Source organism: Chiloscyllium punctatum, chromosome 40 (genome assembly GCF_047496795.1).
Source record: "Chiloscyllium punctatum isolate Juve2018m chromosome 40, sChiPun1.3, whole genome shotgun sequence".
NCBI lineage: Eukaryota > Metazoa > Chordata > Chondrichthyes > Orectolobiformes > Hemiscylliidae > Chiloscyllium > Chiloscyllium punctatum.
In genome coordinates, this window is record NC_092778.1 from 44,586,430 (window position 1) to 44,606,814 (window position 20,385).

General features: G+C 43.1%; 1 protein-coding gene across 5 annotated transcripts in view; it reads left to right on the forward strand.

Moving 5' to 3' along the window:
- Positions 1 to 20,385, forward strand: part of LOC140464536 (zinc finger protein GLIS2-like) — a 76,494-nt gene that overhangs the window by 51,234 nt on the left and 4,875 nt on the right. For 3 of the 5 annotated variants that reach the window (XM_072559720.1, XM_072559724.1, XM_072559719.1), the window contains 3 exons: positions 13,880 to 14,076; positions 15,928 to 16,109; positions 16,869 to 17,048. In XM_072559720.1, coding sequence (XP_072415821.1) covers positions 13,880 to 14,076; positions 15,928 to 16,109; positions 16,869 to 17,048 — 559 coding nt within the window. Of the gene's footprint in view, positions 1 to 13,814; positions 14,077 to 15,927; positions 16,110 to 16,868; positions 17,049 to 20,385 lie in introns of all 5 variants that reach the window. The other 2 variants (XM_072559723.1, XM_072559721.1) reach the window with 1 other exon arrangement.

The window sequence follows — 20,385 nt, forward strand, 5'->3', positions numbered from 1 at the left end:
AACTGTGCCTCTACATTGATGAAGTTTGGAATAAACCTCCGATAGAATTGGCTGAGTCCTAAGAATCAAAGCACCTCTTTCTTTGATGTTGGTTGTGGAACTTCCTCAATGGCCTTTGTCTTTGCGTCCGTGGGGTCAACCCTCCATGACCGATGTTATGTCTCAAGAACATCACCTCTGCTTTCGCAAATTCCATTTTATTTGAGTCTATCACCAGTTTTGCTTCCCGTAGTCGTTTAGAGCTCTGCCAACAGTACCATGTGATCTTGCCAGGATTCACTAAAGATCACTACATTGTCCAAATAGATTGCGCAGTTTGTTAACCCAGTCACAACTCTGTCCATGAGTCTTTGGAATGTGCTGGGTGCATTCTTCATTCCAAAGGGCATCACTTTAAACTGATATGGCCCATTTGGGATGACAAACACCGAAATTTCTTTCTTATGCCAGTAACCATACATTAAGTCCAACTTGGTGATGTAACTTGTCCGACTTTCTCAATACAATCCTCCAATCTAGGAATTGGATGAGTCCGATTTCATAATGGCATTGACCTTCCAATAATCGTTGAGTCCCATCCAGTTTGGGAACTAAGACGATCGACGATCACTCTGGCTTGGTTCAGTGATATCCTTGTCAAGGAGGCCTCCACCTCCTTCTGGACCAGTCTGGCTTTGAAAGGATTAAGCTGATAGAGGTGTTGTTTTATTGGAGCAGTATTTCCTATGTCTACTTCATGTACAATAGCATTATTCCTCCCCGTCAGATTCTTACATATGTCCTTGTACTGCAGTAACAAATCTTTCAACTGTGTTCTATGGCTCCTGACACAGATAGCCTCATCTTCCGCCTCGGAACACTAAGAACGCCTCATCTTTCACCTCGGAACACTTCAACCCCAGGGCATCAATGTGGACTTCAACAGCTTCCTCATTTCCCCTTCCCCCACCTCATCCTAGTTTCAAACTTCCAGCTCAGCACTGTCTCCTTGACTTGTCCGGACTTGTCCTACCTGCCTATCTCCTTTTCCACCTATCCACTCCACCCTCTCCTCCTTGACCTATCACCTTCATCTCCTCCCCCACTCACCCATTGTACTCTATGCTACTCTCTCCCCACCCCCACCCTCCTCTAGCTTATCTCTCCATACTTCAGGCTCACTGCCTTTATTCCTGATGAAGGGCTTTTGCCCGAAACGTCGATTTCGCTGCTCGTTGGATGCTGCCTGAACTGCTGTGCTCTTCCAGCACCACTAATACAGATAGCTTACTAGCCTATCCCATTCCTCAAGGACTTCATTTTAAAATCTATTTTGAGGCACATCAAAATCCACATCATCTGGATTTGAATTGTCACTCTGTGGGCCAGTAACTAATGCCTGTTCCTCCAATTCTTTCTCCCAGTATAATACAGTTTCAACATGTTCACATGACATGCTTGATACTTTTTTTTCTATCTGGCATCGTTACTAGGTAGTTCGCCTGACTCAACTTTTTCTCAATTTGATACCCGGCTTTGAAGGGATCTCCTATCACTGGTAACCGTACTAACACATTATCCCCTCGGGAAGATGTTTGTGTCTCAGAGCCGTTATCTGCCACCTGTTTCATTCTATACTGTGCCCTCTTTAGGTGCTGTTTAGCTAATTCACCTACTCTATTTAATCTCTCCCTCGCCTCCAATACATAAACTAAGTGCGAGATCTCTGACTCTGGTCCTGTTAATTTTTCTTTAATTAATTTCAAAGGGCCTCTCACTTCATGCCCGAATATTAACTCGAAGGGAATAAACTGAGTAGATTCGTTTGGGGCATCTCTATTGGCAAACAATATAAATGGGATACCTTTATCCCAATAATTCAGGTAATCCTGACAGTATGTTCTCAACATGGGCTTCATGATGCCACCTTTGTAAAGCTCCCTGGGATTCAGGATGATATGCACTGGGTTTAAAGTGATGTATACCTAAGCTATCCATAAATTTTTTTAAACCGCCTAGCCATAAAATTTGACCCTTGGTCCGACTGAATCTTTCTGGGTAGCCCATAGCATGTGAAGAAAACTACTAACTCCTCTACTACCCGTTCACCTCAATACTCTGTAATGGAATTATAGACACATCCATTATGGTTAACAAGTATTGGTTCCCACTTTTAGTTCTTGGGAGGGGACCTACATAATCAATTATAACCCATGTGAAAAGTTCTTCAAATGTGGGAATTGGCAACAAAGATACTGGTTTTATTACTGCCTGTGGTTTACCTACCATTTGGCACATATGAGACATACAGCAAAAGTTAACCACACTTTTGTGCACTCCAAAAATAAAAAAATGTTTTTGTACCTTAGCCTGAGTCTTTTGTACCCCTAGGTGACATCCTACAGGTAGTTCATGTGCTACCCGTAACATCACCTATCTCTCTGCTACCGGCAACACAATCTGGTGCACTTCAGCCCATTTCTCGTCTGCACTAATCTGCCATGGTCTCCATTTCTGTCTTAGGATTCTATGTTTCAGATAATAACCCTCCAGAATATTCTCTGTCTCCTTTTCAGAGTATGCATCCATATATATATCTTTTATTGTCTTGTCTTGCTGTTGCAAGTCCCTTAGCCTTTCAGGACTAAACACTTCTGTCTGATCCTCTGCCTGTTCAGGTTTTTCCTGCACCATTACATCAAACAGGGTGTCCGCTAACTGAATTTCAACTCCTTCATCTTTCTGTTTACTTTTCACTTTGTGCTGTGACTTATGATAGTGAGATCTGGTTATCACACAGTCTGGGAAAATACTAGGATATTTCTGTTTTAACTCATCAGTTTCTTGGTCTTCTTTGGGCTTCTCCACAAGGGGTATCACTTCCACCTTGGATCCTGCCAAATCATTCCCAAGAGCAAACTGAATTCCAGGAACTGACACTCTGTCAGTTACTCCCACTGTAACATCCCCAGTCTTGAGTTGATGTTACATCGGGGAACGTTAAATTTCTGTCCATCTATCCAAAAATTACCACGCTGTCGGGTAACAGATCAGAAAGATTGCATATTCGCTCATCCCTTACTATCAGTGACCGGTTAGATCCTGTATCTCTCAAAATGATAACTTCTTGTCCTTCTTCCCCCATTCTTTCTGAGTAAACTTCACCCACAGAGGTGAATTCTTTGTAGCGGTCAGGTACCAACTCCATACCCAGCCCCTACCTAGGCTGTACACTCTCCTGCAGCTCCTCGGCTCTTCTTGAGGTCTCCTTTACTACCTTCACTAAGGCCACTGGCTTAGCTTCTCTTACTACATCTTTTCCCACAGTGCCTTTCTGTAACAGCCAGCACTGTGACTTTACATGTCCCACCTTCTGGTAGTGAAAACATCCTCTCCCAGTGCCCTTCTGAAGCCACTGGCATTGTAATTTTCTGTGTCCCACTCCATTACAGTGAAAATACCTGTCTACTTTCACCTCCTGTCCACCCTCTTGGGCTTCTTTAACCTGTTGGAAAATCTTACCAGTGTTCTCTATTCTTTGTTTCGTAGTGTAGGATCTCTCCTTCTCCCAACTTCTTTCCCTCACAGGCTGGAATGCACCAAAACGTATTCATCTACTAACTCTGCTGCCCTTCTCACTTCCTGAACTTTCTGTTCCTCCACATGAATTCTTACCATCTCTGGAAATTAGTTTTTTATTATAGATATTTTTATTAGAAATTTAACATTTTTACAAGTTTACAAAAATAAACAAAACTCTCAAGTACAAACATTGATATACAATTAAATCTTAAATATATAATAACCAAAATTTAACAAAAGAAAAATTCCGAGAAAGAAAAGAAACAAAACTCAACTAACTACTAATCTAACCTACAACTAACCAGAGTGTATATTTCAGTCTCTTACATTATTCAAATAAGAGAAAGAGAAAAAAAAACAACAGATAACATAGAAATTGGATAGTGAGATACATGCTCGGAATGTGTTAACATCAAATGTAACAAAACCCATATTCGTGCGGGATTCTTCTTCCAAGGGGCCCCGGACCAGCCAGGTTCGTAATCTCAATTAAATAAAAGCCCTTGTTAGGGTAGCTGAAATATCTGTATTCATATAATTCAGGAAGGGCTGCCATATTTTATCAAATAATTCAGTCTTTCAGTGCACCATATTTATAAGGAAGTCAAGGGGAATACATTCCATAATTAATCTGTGCCAATTTGAAAGTCCGGGGGGCCCTCAGCCACCCAGTTTACCAAAATATTTTTCCTTGCACAGAAAGAGAGAATAGAAAATAGTCTCTTCCCGTGCATATCCAGGGAGGGAAAGTTCAAAAAGCCCAAAAGGAGAGATACAGGATCCACTTTAATTTCCGTTCCTAAAATTTCTGTCAGGGCACTTGCTACTTTAGTCCAGTATCTACGGATCTTATGACAGCTCCATTGGCAATGTACAAGAGTGCCCACCTCTATTTTACATTTGGGACACATTGGAGATGTTCCTGCCTTAAATTTTGCCAATCGATCCGGTGCTATATGGGCCCTATGAAGTATCTTCAGCTGGATAGCCTGAGTTCTGTTACAGATGGTGATTCTTCTGGCGTTTTCCCAAATGTCATTCCATGTTTCTATAGAGATTTCGAGTCCCAATTCCTGATCCCATGTTTTAAGCAGATTGTCCATATCTCCCGATACTTCATCATGTAGTAAATGATAAATAGTACTGATGGAGAATACCCCCACTGGTCGTAGTACTGTACATTCTCTATCTGATTTATGAAGACTACCTAATAACGTAGTCTTCTTCTGTATATAATCTCGAATTTGGAAGTATCGAAAGAGGTCTCCATTAGGTAATCCAAATTTCTGACGCAGCTGTTCAAAAGACATCAGGACCCCATCTTTAAATAGGTCCCCTAGGCATGAGATACCCCTGGATCTCCAGAGTTTAAAAGTGGTATCTGTAAACCCCGTTTGGAATCCCCATGCTCCCACTTTTGGTGCATAGGGGGATGTTTTATGTGAGTTGCCCTCATTTTGCCACATTATATTCCAAGCTTTAATTGTGTTTAGTATTATAGGGTTTTTACAGTGATCCGTAATGATTTTCCTCTTGTCTGAAAATAAAAGGTTAATAAGTGGGTATTTTACTTGAGAAGCCTCGATGTCCAGCCAGATTGATTGCGGATCAGACAAGACCCAATCAGCTATGTAACTTAATAGGGAACTTAACTGATATTTCCTAAAATCTGGGAAGTCCAATCCTCCCCTTGCCTGTGGCAGCTGTAGCTTCTTCAGCTTAATGAGGGGCCATTTATGATTCCAAATAAAGGATCCCAACCAGCCATATAATTTACGTAGTGCCAGCCTCGGCAGCATCACCGGAAGCATTCTCATAGAGTATAGGAGACGGGGCAGGACATTTATTTTAATTAGTGCTATTCTACCCAGCTAGGAAATTGGAAGGTCTCCCCATCACTGGAGGTCCTGCCTTATCCTCTCCAGTAAATGCACAAAGTTAGCCTTGTATAACTGACCAAATACTGGGGTAATAAAAATGCCTAAATATAAGAAACCCTCCAGGGACCAACAAAAGGGAAAATGGGATCCGTCCACTAAGTGGGGTATCATAGCAAGGCCACCCATCGGCATAGCCTCCGATTTTGAGAAATTAATTTTATGGCCTGAGAATGCGCTAAATGTATGAATAACTTGGATTAAGCATGGTACAGACATCAGAGGATTACTGAGGAATAGAAGAACATCAGCTGTATAAAGGGTAATTTTATGTTTACCTGTACCAATCCTCGGGGCCGTTATATTAGGATCAGCCCATATAGCTTCTGCTAGTGGTTCAATTATTAGCGTAAATAACAATGGCGAGAGAGGACATCCCTGACGGCAGCCCCTACCCACACTGAAGCTATCCGAATGTAATCCATTGGTAACCACAACTGCTTTGGGATCACTATACAATGTTGAGACCCATTTGGTAAACACCTTTCCAACGCCAAACCTTTCCAATGTGTAAAACAAATATGACCATTCAACCCTATCGAATGCCTTTTCCGCATCTAATGAAACTACTACTCCTGGTATCTTTCCCTGATGACAGGCTTGAATCATATTCAAAACCCTTCTAATATTATTGGATGATCTACGGCCCTTAATAAACCCCATCTGATCCTCCTTTATGATATGTGGCAGTACCCTTTCTAGTCTCAATGCTAATGTTTTAGAAAGGATTTTAAAATCTACATTTAGCAAGGATATTGGTCTGTATGATGCACAATCTTCTGGGTCCTTTCCATTTTCAAGGATAAGAGAGATATTTGCCTCTTTCAGCGAAGGCGGGAGACAGCCCTGACTATATGCATAGTTATACATGTCCATAAGTGGACCAGCCAATATTCCTGTAAATTCTTTATAGAATTCAGCTTGAAAACCATCTGGGCCAGGTGCCTTACCGCTCTGAAGTTGCCTGATTGCGTCAAGTATTTCTTGGACTGTTAGGGGAGCATTTAAGACCCGGAGTTAGGCCCGGAAAGGTCAGATTTTTAAAAAATGATTGCATCCTTCTAGTCCTTTCTTCACAATCCTGCGATTTATATAAATCAGAATAAAATTTTCTAAAGATTGCATTAATCCTTTTATGATCATGAGTCAAAATACCCGTACTTTCCTTGATAGATGTGATAGTTTGAGGGGCCTTTTTTCTCTTTGCAAGAAATGCTAAGTATCTACCCGGTTTGTCGCCAAATTCATATAACTTTTGGTTTGCAAATAATATTTCCCTCTTAGCCGTTTGGGTAAGCGTAGTGTTTAGAGCTGTCCTAAGGGCCGTAATCCTTTGCAATTTGATAATAGAAGGTCTATCAGTGTATGCTGTTTCAGCTGCTTTTAAGCGAGCTTCGAGCAGGCGCTGTTGTTCTCCCTTTAATTTTTTCTGGGTCGCTGAGTAGGAGATGATCAAACCTCATGTGTAAGCTTTGATGGTCTCCCACATCATTGATGGGTTGCTAGCTGTACCTAAATTAATTTCTAAAAAAGTTTTAAATTCTTGAGAGAAGTACTTTACAAATTTACTATCTTTCATTAGGAAGGGGTCCATACGCCAATGCTGAGGGGATGTCCCGTTGTTCCTCGCCTTGATTTCCATATATACAGCAGCGTGGTCGGAAATTGCTATACTACCTATTTTACAGGATGATATGGAATTTTAAAAAATCGAGGGGGCAAAAAACATATCAATTCTGGTATGACATTTATGTGGATTGGAATAAAAAGAAAAATCTCTGCCCTGTGGATGAAGACATCTCCATACATCTACTAATCCTAATTATTTGTTCAGATCCACCAATTGTCTAGATCTGGGAGATACTCCTGCAGTACTCTTGGGAATCCTGTCTATTTCTGGATCCATAATACAATTAAAGTCTCCCCCTATAATTGTATGACGGGCACCAAGAGCCATCAATTTTGAGAAGGCTTCCGTTATAAATTTAAAGGGGTGTACTGGGGGGGCAGTACAAATTTAAAATCCCATATTCCTCTCCATTTATAAGGGCTTTAATCAGAATATATTGTCCAGATTTGTCTTTTATCTGATTTAGGATTTTGAAAGGGAAATTCTTCCGAATAAGAATAACAACTCCCCTACTTATTGAGCTAAAAGAAGAAAAAAAGGCCTGATCAAATCCACCCTGTCGTGATTTCAAGTGTTCTTTATCCAACAGGTGTATCTCCTGTAGGAGAGCTATATCAACTCTTTCTTTCTGGAGATTTGATAAGATTTTCTTTCTTTTGACTGGCGAATTACTCCCCTTGACATTCCAGGTGCACCACTTAACCGACTGCCAACCATAATCATCCGTGCAAATCTGAGACCCCACGGGAGGGGAAACCCTATCCAGAACATCCCAAGCATAGAGCATATAAAATTCACAATAATAAAGGCTCTCTAATACACTCACAACAGTATAATAAAAAGCTATTTCTAAATAATTAAAAATATATACAACTTATTTAAATGGAGATTTTCCCCCTTGTTCCCAGGGGGTGTCACTTCTTTTCCAAAGGTCCATCGTATCCACTCCCAACCAGTGCCCCACCCTTGATCCAGGCGCTCCTCAATAGGATGAGGAGAATTCAGATATAATACAAAGCTAGAGTTAACAGTGAGCACCGTACCCCCACCCCTTCCACCTACACCTACACCAACACCTGGATATATTTGGTAATGTTAATACCATGTATAAACATATATAACTATAAAATTACAACCTCAACAAATAATAATTAAATATAATAATACAAAACAACCCCACTCCTAGAGACAGAGGTAAAACAGAATAAGGTAACCACCTCCCCCCACCAACATTAACTAAACCCCCGGCTTATATATATATTCTTTATATAATATATATAGAATAATAAAAAAAACCCAAGGGGGGGAGAAAATCGTGAAATAGAGAACAAATAAATAAATCCCTCTCCCCACCCCCCAAGATAATATTAAACAGTAAGGTAAGAAAAAAGAAAAAGTGGGGGGGGATATAAACCGGAGTGGGGGGAAGGCAAACCAACATCCATTATCTCTTTCAATTTATCTAAGAGAGTCCAAAAATTCCTTAGCCTTTTCCGGCGATCCGAAGTTATACACAGATCCTTTATGGTTAAAGCGTAGCGTCGCTGGGTAGCGTAAGGAGTACTGAATACTTAAGTCCCTTAAACACTTCTTAGCCTCATCGAATGCCTTCCTCTTTCAGACCAGAGCTGGGGAAAAGTCCTGGAATAACATGATCTTGGATCCTTTATAGATCATGGCTTGGGAATCTTTTCCAAGATTTCTAGAGGCTTCTAGGAGTATCTGCCTCTCCTTGTCGCTCTGCAGCCAGAACAGGACCGGGCAGGGATGCTGGTTCGAGCCGGGCCCGCGTATTGCAACCCGGTAGGCCCATTCCACCCTTACCTGGCCTGATCCAGCCTCCAGATTTAACAGCTGTGGCAGCCACTGTTCGAGAAACGCTGTAAGCTGGCCAGGAATGCCCAGTAAACAAATATTTTATCGACGACCTCTATTATCAAGATCATCAATGTGATTCTGTAAGGTCTGGACTCGCTGTTCGAGAGTCCAGACCCAATCCACGACCGATTGCGCTATAGCTTCAGAGGTCGCGGCCTTTCGCTCCTCCCCTCCGACTCGGCACTCAATTTCTTTAATGTCTCGGTCGTGCTTTTGCAGTGCGGCCGAGAGTAAGTCCCATCGGCTTCGGGATTCTTCAATAAAAGCGTCGATCTTCACATCCAGTTTAGAGATGATTTCCACAAGGCTCACCACTGTAGGTAAATCCCCCGGGGCGGCTGTGGATGCCTCTGCTGCAGCTGGAGAGGGTGGGGGAGGGGTTCCTGCTTGCTGAGAGCTGCAGGCTCCCTTCCCTTTAGTCATTTTTACTAAAGATTAGATTGTTTAAATTTAATACTAAGCAACTAATTAAATTAAACAGCTATTTTAAATGATTTGGTGAGTGTGGTGGGGGTGGGTGGCCCACTTTGCCCAAGTATTGGGAGGAGCACTGTAGACTCAGACTTGCTGGGTCACCGCCATCTTGGATCCCCGGAAATGAGTTTTTAAATTCCTCCAGCAGAATAATCTCTTTTAGAGCCTCATATGTCTTATCTGTTTTCAAAGCACGCACCCGTCGATCAAAATGACTATGTTTAACTCTTTCAAACCCAACCTAAGTCTGACCTGGTTCCCTCTTTGTGTTTCTGAACTGCTGTCTATATGCTTCTGATACCAATTCATAAGCACTTAAAATAGCCTGTCTGACCTCTTCATAATCTTTTGACACCTCATCTGACAACGCAACAAATACCTCACTAGCTCTGCCTACCAGTTTCCTGAACTAGCATTACCCACAAGTCCTCTGACCACTACATCTGCCTAGCCGGTTTTTCAAATGAAATAAAGAAGGCTGCATAATCTTTCTCATCAAAATGTGGCAGAGTTTTGACCTATTTATATATATCACTACATTCTCTTTGAATCTCCATCCTGTTAACTTGACTTTGCTGACTATGTTGCAACTTCTCAAGTTCAAATTCCCTCTCCCTTTCTTCTCTCTCTCCTTTTTCAGCTAAAAACCTTCTCTCTCTCGTTTTTTCCTTCCTCTGTCTTTTTCCTCCCTCTCTCTTTTTCCTCCCTCTCTGTCTTTTTCTTCTCTCTTTCTTTGTTAATCTTCTAACTCCATTTTCCTCAATTGTAATTTAAGTTTTTCTAACTCGACTGTACTTGTCTGTTTCTCTGATACACCTAAGTGTTTGAGTAATTCCCTTACAATTGCAGCTTTACTTTTGTCCTTGGTTAAACTCAAACCTAACTTATTTGCTAATTCTAAAAGTATGGCCTTTTTCCTCTAAACTTTTTTGGCAAATTTTAGAATCATCTTCAAACCCCAGAACCTCTTTAGCAATTTTAAGAGCCACTCTTAATTTAACCAACCTTTAAGAGCCACTCTTAATTTAACCAACCTTTAAGAGCCACTCTTAATCTCTCTCACTCTTAATTTAACCAACCACAAGTCACTGAAATTAAACAAATTGTCTCACCTACGTTTCATTTAAAGATCTAGGACACTAATCTGCAAGTGTTTAAATCTACTGGGATTTTTCGTACTCCCAAATCTAATCAAATCTGTCTAAACCAGTTCAAATCTCAGACCCAAAACTGTTACAACACAGGGTAAACTCTCCTGCATAATTTAAAACCAGAAACACAGAAAATATTTATCCCGTGCAGTTATCTGTAAATTTTGAGTGGCCAAGAACTATTTAAAGTAAAAATTAACAACTTTATTTCTTAAAGTGTAACAGAGAATAATTAACTAAACAACAATGTCCTTCCTCTAACCTACCTTTTACCTTCCCTTCTATAATACTAGTCCGAATAAACTTCAAATTAAGATCTACAGAAAAATTCAAATTTAAAACCAGCCAGCGGTCGAATCTTCTCTTTATCGTCATCGGTAGATTTGCTCTCCAGGTCAGAGTTGAGGTTTTTGTTTGTGCAAACCCCTTCTCTAGACAGTTACCTCTCAGAGAGTTTTGACTAGCAGTCTACCTCTGTTGGTCTGGTGGCAGTTCTCCTCCCAACTGTTCAATTTTCCCTGGTCTTATACCCTAAAGCATCAGATTGTGCCATTGGCTTTTAAGATTGTCAATATACTCAATTCAAACTTGACTGGAATTTGGTATTTTTTGGGGTATAATTTAAACTGATTGGCCTAATTCAAATCTGTTTTATCATTTCCAGGCAACCAGCTACTCCAGTTAGCTGGAGCACATGTTACATTTGAGAACATTTGGTGTTGTCACTGCTAGCTTTTACTCTCTTAAAGGTATAGAACACCCACATCTTCATAACACAAGTAACATTTGAGAAGCTAAACATAATCTCAATAAATTAACCAATGTTGACTGCCTCTGAATTCTCCTGACCTTTCCAACTGGCAGTTGATGTGAGTAATTTAGGGGTGGGTTCAGGGATAGAGATGCTGGGGACACTTCTCTAAGAAGCTAAACCAGTATAAAAAGAAGTACTCTAATGCGGAATTATCATGATTATTGTTTGAAGTCTACATTCAGTCAAGCGGCTCATGTTCTTTGCAATGCAGTATGTTTTTCTGCTGCAGCCTTTTCTTTGCAAACTGTTCTTCCCAAACTGTTTAAGATGTAAATAAATATACATTCAGTCAACTATATTCTAAATTAATATTTCAGTTAATATACCCTCATAATACATCATAAAATACTCTCAACAAATATACAAGTATGTGAGTTGTTACAAACCCCTCCTGACTTATCAACAGTCCCTTCTTCCTACCTTGCCATTATCTATTATACAGTACTTTGCAAGTTTGTTCACTGAATTTTCTGAGTGCCCTGGAACTGATGTCCTGCAGGAACGCACCTTCTACTGACTCCTTGGTCTTTAAATCTCTGCGAGTTCTATCCCTTGAAATGAAGAATCCATTCTCTCCAGTATTTTGTTTGGTGGCCTAACAGCTTTTCTTTTTGCTTAGCGCAACATTCACTGTTTCAGTCTTTTTGTTTGAGTTTCTCTCAGTCTGTGTCCATCTTTTGTGTGAAGGTGTGAAGATTGGCACTTGATTGTCTATCGCTTTGGTCTGGCTCTCTGTCCTTAGGATAACTAAATCTGAGAGGTCCCTTTATGAGCAGAGACAGTTTAACACATAACCATTTTGTAAACTCTTACGTTTATAACATAGGATTCACCTATCAACACGCAGACCTATAATTTATCTATTTAACTTGGACTGGGATTTCTGAACCTTCAAGAGAGGATATAGAGGCAATACAAAGGGAATGTTTTGGCCAATTGGTGTGAAGAGCAGCACGCGTTGTGTTATCTAGAACCGCAGCAAGGTTATGTAAATATATAAGGTATTTACAGCACCAAATAGCCAACCTGGGCAAAAACCAAAATAAGACACCATAGGAAAGGGGATGTCCTTTTGGTATCCCAATGGAATATGGTGGGGAGACACTGTAAAAACTCCTACCTCAACCCACATTCCTACACATTGGAATATCAGGACAATTTCTGCCAAATTCCAGAGGCACAGACTATTTCAGCTTAAAGCTTTGCATTTCCCTCCATTGCTGAACTGGAGTGTCAGCCTCAGAACAGGTGTTTGTTGAGTGATGAAGCAGAATATCCAGAACAAACAGAACCTGATTGCTTGTCAGGCAGAGAGATTGTCACTGTAATATGTAACTCACTGATGTGATGCAACCAGGCCACTGAGAAGGGCTCAGCAGAAATATTGCTTCACTATGGGCACCATAGACAGGTTTTACTTCAGGTTAGTGCTAATGACAGAAGCAGGAGAGTTTGGCAGAGATTATTGTAGCATTATCACCCACAGGTCAGAATGACCTGTATGTAAAGTAACTGGGATAGAAGTTAACTCTGCATTAGAAATAGATCAATGAGGCCTCTCCTTCAGCGGGCAAGTTACTTGGACGATGAGCAACACTTGGGAATGAGTTTCCTCAGTGCATAATATAGGTTGATACCCCAGTGCAGTAGTAAGGGGGCGTTGCACTGTTGGTTCTGCTTTCTTTCAGGTGAGATGTTAGTCCTTTCTGCCAGTCAGTTGATTTATATATAAGATATATATTTATATACAAGATTTACATATAAGATTCATATATAAGGAGGCAGCACGGTGGCTCAGTGGTTAGTGTTGCTCCCTCACAGCGCTAGGGATCTGGGTTTGATTCCAGCCTCGGCCGACTGTGTGTGGAGTTTGCACATTCTCCCTGTGTCTGCGTAGGTTGCCTCCGGGTACTCTGTTTCCTCCTACAGGCCAAAGATGTGCAGGTTAGGTGAATTGGCCATACTAAATTGCCCATAGTATTCAGGGATGTGTAGGTGAGGTGCATTAGTCAGGGGTAAATGTAGAGTAATGGAATGAATTTGGGTGGGACACTCTTCGGAGGGTCAGTGTGGACTTATTGGGCAGAAGGGCCTGTTCCCACACTGTAGGCATTCTATGATTCTATGATCTTATAGCTGTCTAAGATGAGCAGGGGTCTCTTACTGTCTTGACTAATGCAAAGCAAAAAGACATCCTGGTCAATGCTGTTTTTTAGGATCTTACTCTTATCAAATGACACTTGTTTGCCATAAAAAGTCATTTAAATGTAATTTCTTGGCTTTGAAATGGTTTCTCTTTGAATGAGAAGCAACAACTAGAATTCTTCCATTTTCTCCCCAAGATGATTAATTTGCTGTTCTGTTTTTAGGATTGAACATTTTGTTGAAGAGATTTTCCAGGCTGTGCTCAGTCGTTACCATTGTTCCTTCTCAGAGCTGTTACTGTGAGGATGCATTCTCTGGATGAGCCCTTGGATCTGAAGCTCAGCATTTCCAAGCTTCGGATGATGAGGGGCAAGAAACAGAAAGTCTATGAGACGACCGAGGAGAGCAGTGCCCGAAGAGAATTGAAGATGACATCTGACAGGACAGCCATCATCACACCAGCATCTCCTCAATCCATCCAGTCTGGTGAGGAACTTTGTTGTTTTCACTAACAGGCCTCTGTGCACTCAGGAAGTGATCTCTTTGATAGTAACAACTAGTATTGTAGAAATCCACATCCTTTTCGGATGCTATGTGCTGGCACTCCACAGATGCTAAAGACCATTGTTCGAACCAAGGCTCAGTGTAGTACCTTCACCTCTGACATTGGTGTGGTGGGGAACAAAAAAGAAACTGAATGGGCAGGAGAGCAAAGGGGATATGGATACATAAATCATTAAAAGCAACAGTACTGGTCAGAGAGCAATGAAAAAGCTAATGGAATTTAGTTTGATAGTTATGGAATTGAAAAGAAGTGAAGATATTTTAAACTGGTCAGAACACGCTGCACATATTTGGTTTCCATTTATATAAAGGACAAACAAAACTTGAGCAAGTGCAAAACAAACTTGTTGGAATGGTACCAGAACTGAGAGAATTACAGTTATTGAGAAAGATTGAACAAATTGGGTTATTTTGTTTAGAAAAGAGAAGGGAGACCTGATAGAAATCCTTAAAGATTTGAATGGTTTAGACGGGATAGTTATGGAGAAAATGTTTCTGCTTGCGGGTGAATCTAAGTCTGGGTGTCATAAATATAAAATAGTTATGAATAAATCTGGTAGAAAACAGAGGGAAGAAATGTCTTTACTGACTGTAGAATTTGGTGCCATTGGAAGTGTTTGAGCTTAAGTGCTTTCAGTAGGAATCTAGATGAGTACATGATAGAGAAAGGGATAGAAAGAAATCTTGGTGGCTGAAATGACTGAATATATTTGGAGGAGCGTTATACTGATTAGAGCAATCAGCCCAGATTATTGGCCATTTCTATGCTGGATATTCAATGCAATTTTTATGTAATTCTCCTGCTTCTAAGATTCAAACGCAAATTGTAGGTTGATATTCCCTGAACAGAAGGAGGCTGTTGGAAGTGCCACCCATCAAACAAGACATTAAAACAAGGTATTTTTGCCCTCTTCCATGGTAATATATTTAAGAGTAGTGGAGTTCTCCCAATGTTAATGTTAATCCCTCAACCAACAAACAGAATGTTTGTCTTTTAACACATTGCTTGTGAGGAAAAGTGATGTGCATAAATTGCCAGCCATGTTTCTTACACAGCAACAGTATTCAGAAGTGATTCATTGACTGTGCCCTTTGGGACATCCTATGGGCTACAGAAATGCAAGTCATCTCTTTGCTCATGGAGGTAGGCTACTGAGGGTTAGAAGGAAAATCAGCCTTGGAGATCCTCGCATTTGCCCCAAGAGTATGTCTATACTTGTCTCTGGTCTGTTGCTGATCCATGAACATGTTGAATGACTTTAGGTCTCAGTCAATATTTCTTTGCAGGTGGCCTTTACAAACTGTGAGACAGTAGCCAGCATTTCCCACTCTGCAGCCTGTCCGAGCTTCCTTGGTAATTTATATTCATCCGGCCGTATACGGACAATCTTGCCTGTGTTTTCCTTGATTATTCTTCAACCTCAGGAGTCAGGATCTTGCACATAAAACACTGCAATCCATAGGGAGGGAAAGTAGGACAAACGTTTAAAGTAGTCAGAATAATATGGAAAGAGGCTATTCAGCTCATTGTGCCTGTGTTGGCTCTTTCAAAGAGATTATTCAAATGGATTCCTTGCCTTTATTAATAAAGCCACATTATCATGTCAGGATATTATGTCAACCTTTATTAAAAAAAACTATTGATATTCTTCACAGCCAATGTATGTACCGTCAGTGTTTGTACCAAGTGCTGGTTAGTGAGGTACTCACTGATTACCTTTACCTCACTCCAAAACTCTCACTTTCTTTCTGTCTTGCCCATACCCACTTCAGGTCTGTCAATCAGTTCCAAGGATCAGGAGAAGTTGGACTTGCATTTCTCTCCTGCCCGGAGGTCAGACTCCATTGTGGATCTCAGCTTGTCCCCAGGTTCTGGCCTTGATTCTCCCCCTGGATCAGCTGCACTGCCTGAGGAGCTGCAGAATGGTGACGATGTGTCACCCAGTGTCAGTACTGTAAGTATCAGGGCCTGCACTGACAGCAGGAATGATGTACTGATCACACATCAAGATGTCAGCAGCATTTCAGCAACCTGTCCAGCTACCACTTATTGCATATTGAACCTGAATCTCCTGTAGAGGAACTGTCCTCAATGTCTTACCTTTGTTAGCGTGCTGTTGTTGTAATGTAACACCAGCAGACCATCTCCTTCAACCTGCTGAATGGGCTCTTTGTCAATTAAATTGAATGCAGTATGAATGCCCTGTGTAAATGTACAGGTGGAGTGTGCTTCTGACTCACCCTCTCACTGCTGCTTTATTCTCCTTCTCTAACTAATGTTGGGTTCTGGTTGTTGTGGGGTTTGGGGCTTATAAATGCAAAAACAAAATGCTGGGAATGAGCAGCTGGAATTTAATTGAGAGATTTATTGGGTGGTAGTTACAATAACATACTTGGGAGTTAATTTAAAGTTAGAATCCAGATGAGGGGTTCAACTGTGTTATAGATCGAGGAACAGAGTGAGCTGCAGACCGCAATCTAATTGGGGAACTTGGATGATTATCAGATACTGAGTAGTGAGTTAAAGGCTGGAATCTTATTGTGTTTGTCTTTTTATACAAAAATGAACATGAATGAGAAACAGTGTCCAGGTTTACACTTAACCGATGAATACTGCAATCTGGGATATGTAGTGCTGCATCTTCAGAAGAGAAATAGAGTTAAAAACAGGAGAGAAAATGGGGAGTAAAAGTTTCGCCATGTTGAATCTGCAGGAACCACAGCCAATCCGCTTTCTGGAAGGAAGTCAGGGTTCACAGACATTGCAGTTTTTCCTGCCTTTGGGTTCCACCAGCCCAGTGCACCTCCCATCCCCTTTACTGGTGACACCTCCGAAAGAAATGCACAACTTGCTGGAGCTCCCTATGGAACAGCTAGCATGCAGGTGGCACAAGGTAAGTGGAAGCTGTCAGAGCCTCTCTCTGTTACTATGAAGGGTTAACCAAGGATTAGGAGTTCACTCCCTCTGCCCGGGTCTGATGTTTGGTGCAGGCAGAGTGACATCGGTAAAGCTGTCACAGGTTGAGGCTAGGCCTCTCCCGCAGCTTGCTTGGCACAGCTTCCAGCGCGATAGTGATTGAAGCTGCTGCTTCCTGAGCTCTTGCTCAGTTCAGGGCAATAGAAACTCTGATTCAACTCTGCAGCAATTGTCAAATAATGACCATGACTCTGCAGGTTACCTCATGGTCCAAATAACCAAACAGTTTTTCATTCCAGGGACTTGAGCAAAGGAACGTCCTCACAGGCACTCCATGTAGAGTGCTGAAGGAGTATAGCAATGTCAGATGGTCAGTACTGAGGAAGCACTGCACTGTCGGAGAGTCAGTACTGAGGGAGTGCTAGACTGTCAAAGCGTCAGTACTGAGGGAGCTGCACTGTTGGAAAGGTCAGGACTGAGGGAGCACTGCACTGTCGGAGAGTCAGTACTGAGAGAGCGCTATACTGTCAAAGGGTCAACTGAGGGAACACTGCACTGTCGGAGGGTCAGTGCTGAGGGAGTGAGGCACTGTCAGGATCAGTACTGAGGGAGCACTGTCAAAGGGTCAGTACCGAGAGAGCGCACACTGTTAGAGGGTCAGTACTGAGGGAGCACTGCACTGTTGGAGGGTCAGGACTGAGGGAGCGTTACATTGTTGGAGGGCCAGTATTGAGGGAGGGCTGCACTGTTGGAGGGTCAGTATTGAGGGAGCATGCACCGTCAGAGGCTCAGATCTGAGGGAGGGCTGTACTTCAGAGGGTCAGTATTGATGGAGCACTGCACTGTCGGAGGGTCAGTACTGAGGGAGCACTGCACTGTTGGAGGGTCAGGACTGAAGGAATGCTGCACTGTCGGAGGGTCAGTACTGAGGGAGCATGCACTGTCAGAGGCTCAGATCTGAGGAAGGGCTGCACTGTCAGAGGATCAGGATTGAGGGAGGGCTGCAATGTCGGAGTGTCAGTACTGAGGGAGGGCTGTACTGTTAGAGGATCAGTATTGAGGGAGGGCTGCACTGTTGGAGGGTCAGTACTATGGGGGTGCTGCACTGTCAGAGCATCAGTTCTGAGGGGAGTGCTACACTGTCAAAGGATCAGTACTGAGGGAGCGCTGCATTGTTAGAGGGTCAATACTGAGGGAGCGCTGCACTGTCGGCGTGTTAGTACTGAGGGAGCATGCACTGTTGAAACCTCAGATCTGAGGGAGGGCTGTACTGTCAGAGGATCAGTATTGAGGGAGCAATGCACTGTCAGAGGGTCAGTACTGAGAGAGCGCTGCACTGTTGGATGGTCAGAACTGTGGGAGTGCTGCACTGTCAGAGGGTCAATATTGAGGGAGTGCTGCACTGTCAGATGGTCAGTACTGAGGGAATGCTGCACCGTTAGAGGATCAGTACTGAGGGAGTGCTGCACTGTTGGTGTCAGTACTGAAAGAGTACTGCACTGTCAGAGGATCAGTACTGAGAGTGCACAATGTCAGTGAGTCAGTACTGAGGGAGTGCTGCACTGTTAGAGGGTCAGTACTGAGGGAGGGTCAGTACTATGGGGGTGCTGCACTGTCAGAGCATCAGTACTGAGGGGAGTGCTACACTGTCAAAGGGTCAGTACTGAGGGAGCGCTGCATTGTTAGAGGGTCAATACTGAGGGAGTGCTGCACCGTTAGAGGGTCAGGACTGAGGGAGGGCTGCACTGTCAGAGGGTCAGTACTGAGGGAGCACAGCACTGTCAGAGGATCAGTACTGAAGGAGTGTTGCAATGTTGGAGGGTCAGTACTGAGGGAGTGCTGCACTGTTGGAGGGTCAGGACTGTGGGAGTGTTGCATTGTTAGAGGGTCAATACTGAGGGAGCACTGCATTTTCAGGGAGTCGGTACTGAGGGAGCATTGCACTGTCAGAGGGCCAGGAGTGTGGGAGGGCTGCACTTTCAGAGCAACAGTACTAAGGGAGTGCTGAACTGTCAGAGGAACAGTACTGAGGGAACGCTGCACTGTTAGGGTGACATCAGTGAGGAAGTGCTGAACTGTTAGAGAGACAGCACTGAAGGAAGCCAAGCTGTTGAAGGGTCAATACTAGGGAGTGCCACCCTGTCAGAGGATCAGTACTAAGGGAGCACTGCACTGTCAGAGGATCAGTTCTGAGGGAGCATTACACTGTCAGAGGGCCAGTACTGATGGAGTGCTGCACCGTTGGTCAGTACTGAAGGACAAGACTGTTGGAGTGCTGCACTGTCAGAGGATCAGTACTTGGGAGTGGCAAACTGTCAGAGGATCAGTACTGAGGGAGTGCCACACTGCCAGAGGATCAGTATTCGGGGGTGCTGCATTGTCAGAGGATCAGTATTCGGGGGTGCTGCACTGCCAGAGGGTCAGTACTGTGGGAACGCTGCACCGTCAGAGGATCAGTACTGAGAACACGCTGCACTGTCAGAGGATTAGTACTAGGGAGTGCCGCATTGTCAAAGGGTCAGTACTGGGGGAGCATTGCACTGTCAGTTGGTCAGTACTGAGGGAGCATTATGCTGTCAGAGGGCCTATACAGAGGGAGCACCGCGCTATTGGAGGATCAGTACTGAGGGAATGCTGCACTGTCAGAGGGTCAGTACTGAGGAAGCACTACAATGTCAGAGGCCCAGTACTGAGGGAGCACTGCACTGTCAGTCAGTATTGAGGGAGTGCAGTGTTAGAAGGTCAGTACTGAGGGAGCGCTGCACTGTCGGTGGATCAGTACTAAGGGAGCACTGCACTGTCAGAGGATCAGAACTAGGGAGTGCTGCACTGTCAGAGGGTCAGTACTGAGGAAGCACTGCACTGTCAGTGGGTTAGTATTGAGGGAGCAGTGCACTGTCACAGGGTCAGTACTGAGGGAGCAGTGCACTGTCAGAAGGTCAGTACTGAGGAAGCACTGCACTGTCGGAAGGTCAGTACTGAGGAGGATTGCACTGTTGGTCAATACTGAGGGAGTGCAGTGTCACAGGGTCAGTACTGAGGGAGCACTGCACTGTCAGAGGATTAGTATTAGGGAGTGCCACATTGTCAGAGGGTCAGTACTGGGGAACATTGCACTGTCAGATGGTCAGTACTGAGGGAGCATTACACTGTCAGAGGGCCAGTACGGATGGAGTACTGCACTGTTGGAGGATCAGTACTGAGGGAGCGCCACACTGTCGGAGGGTCAGTACTGAGGGAGCGCCACACTGACGGAGAGTTAGTACTGAGGGAGTGCTGCACTGTCGGTCAGTATTGAGGAAGCGCCGCACTGT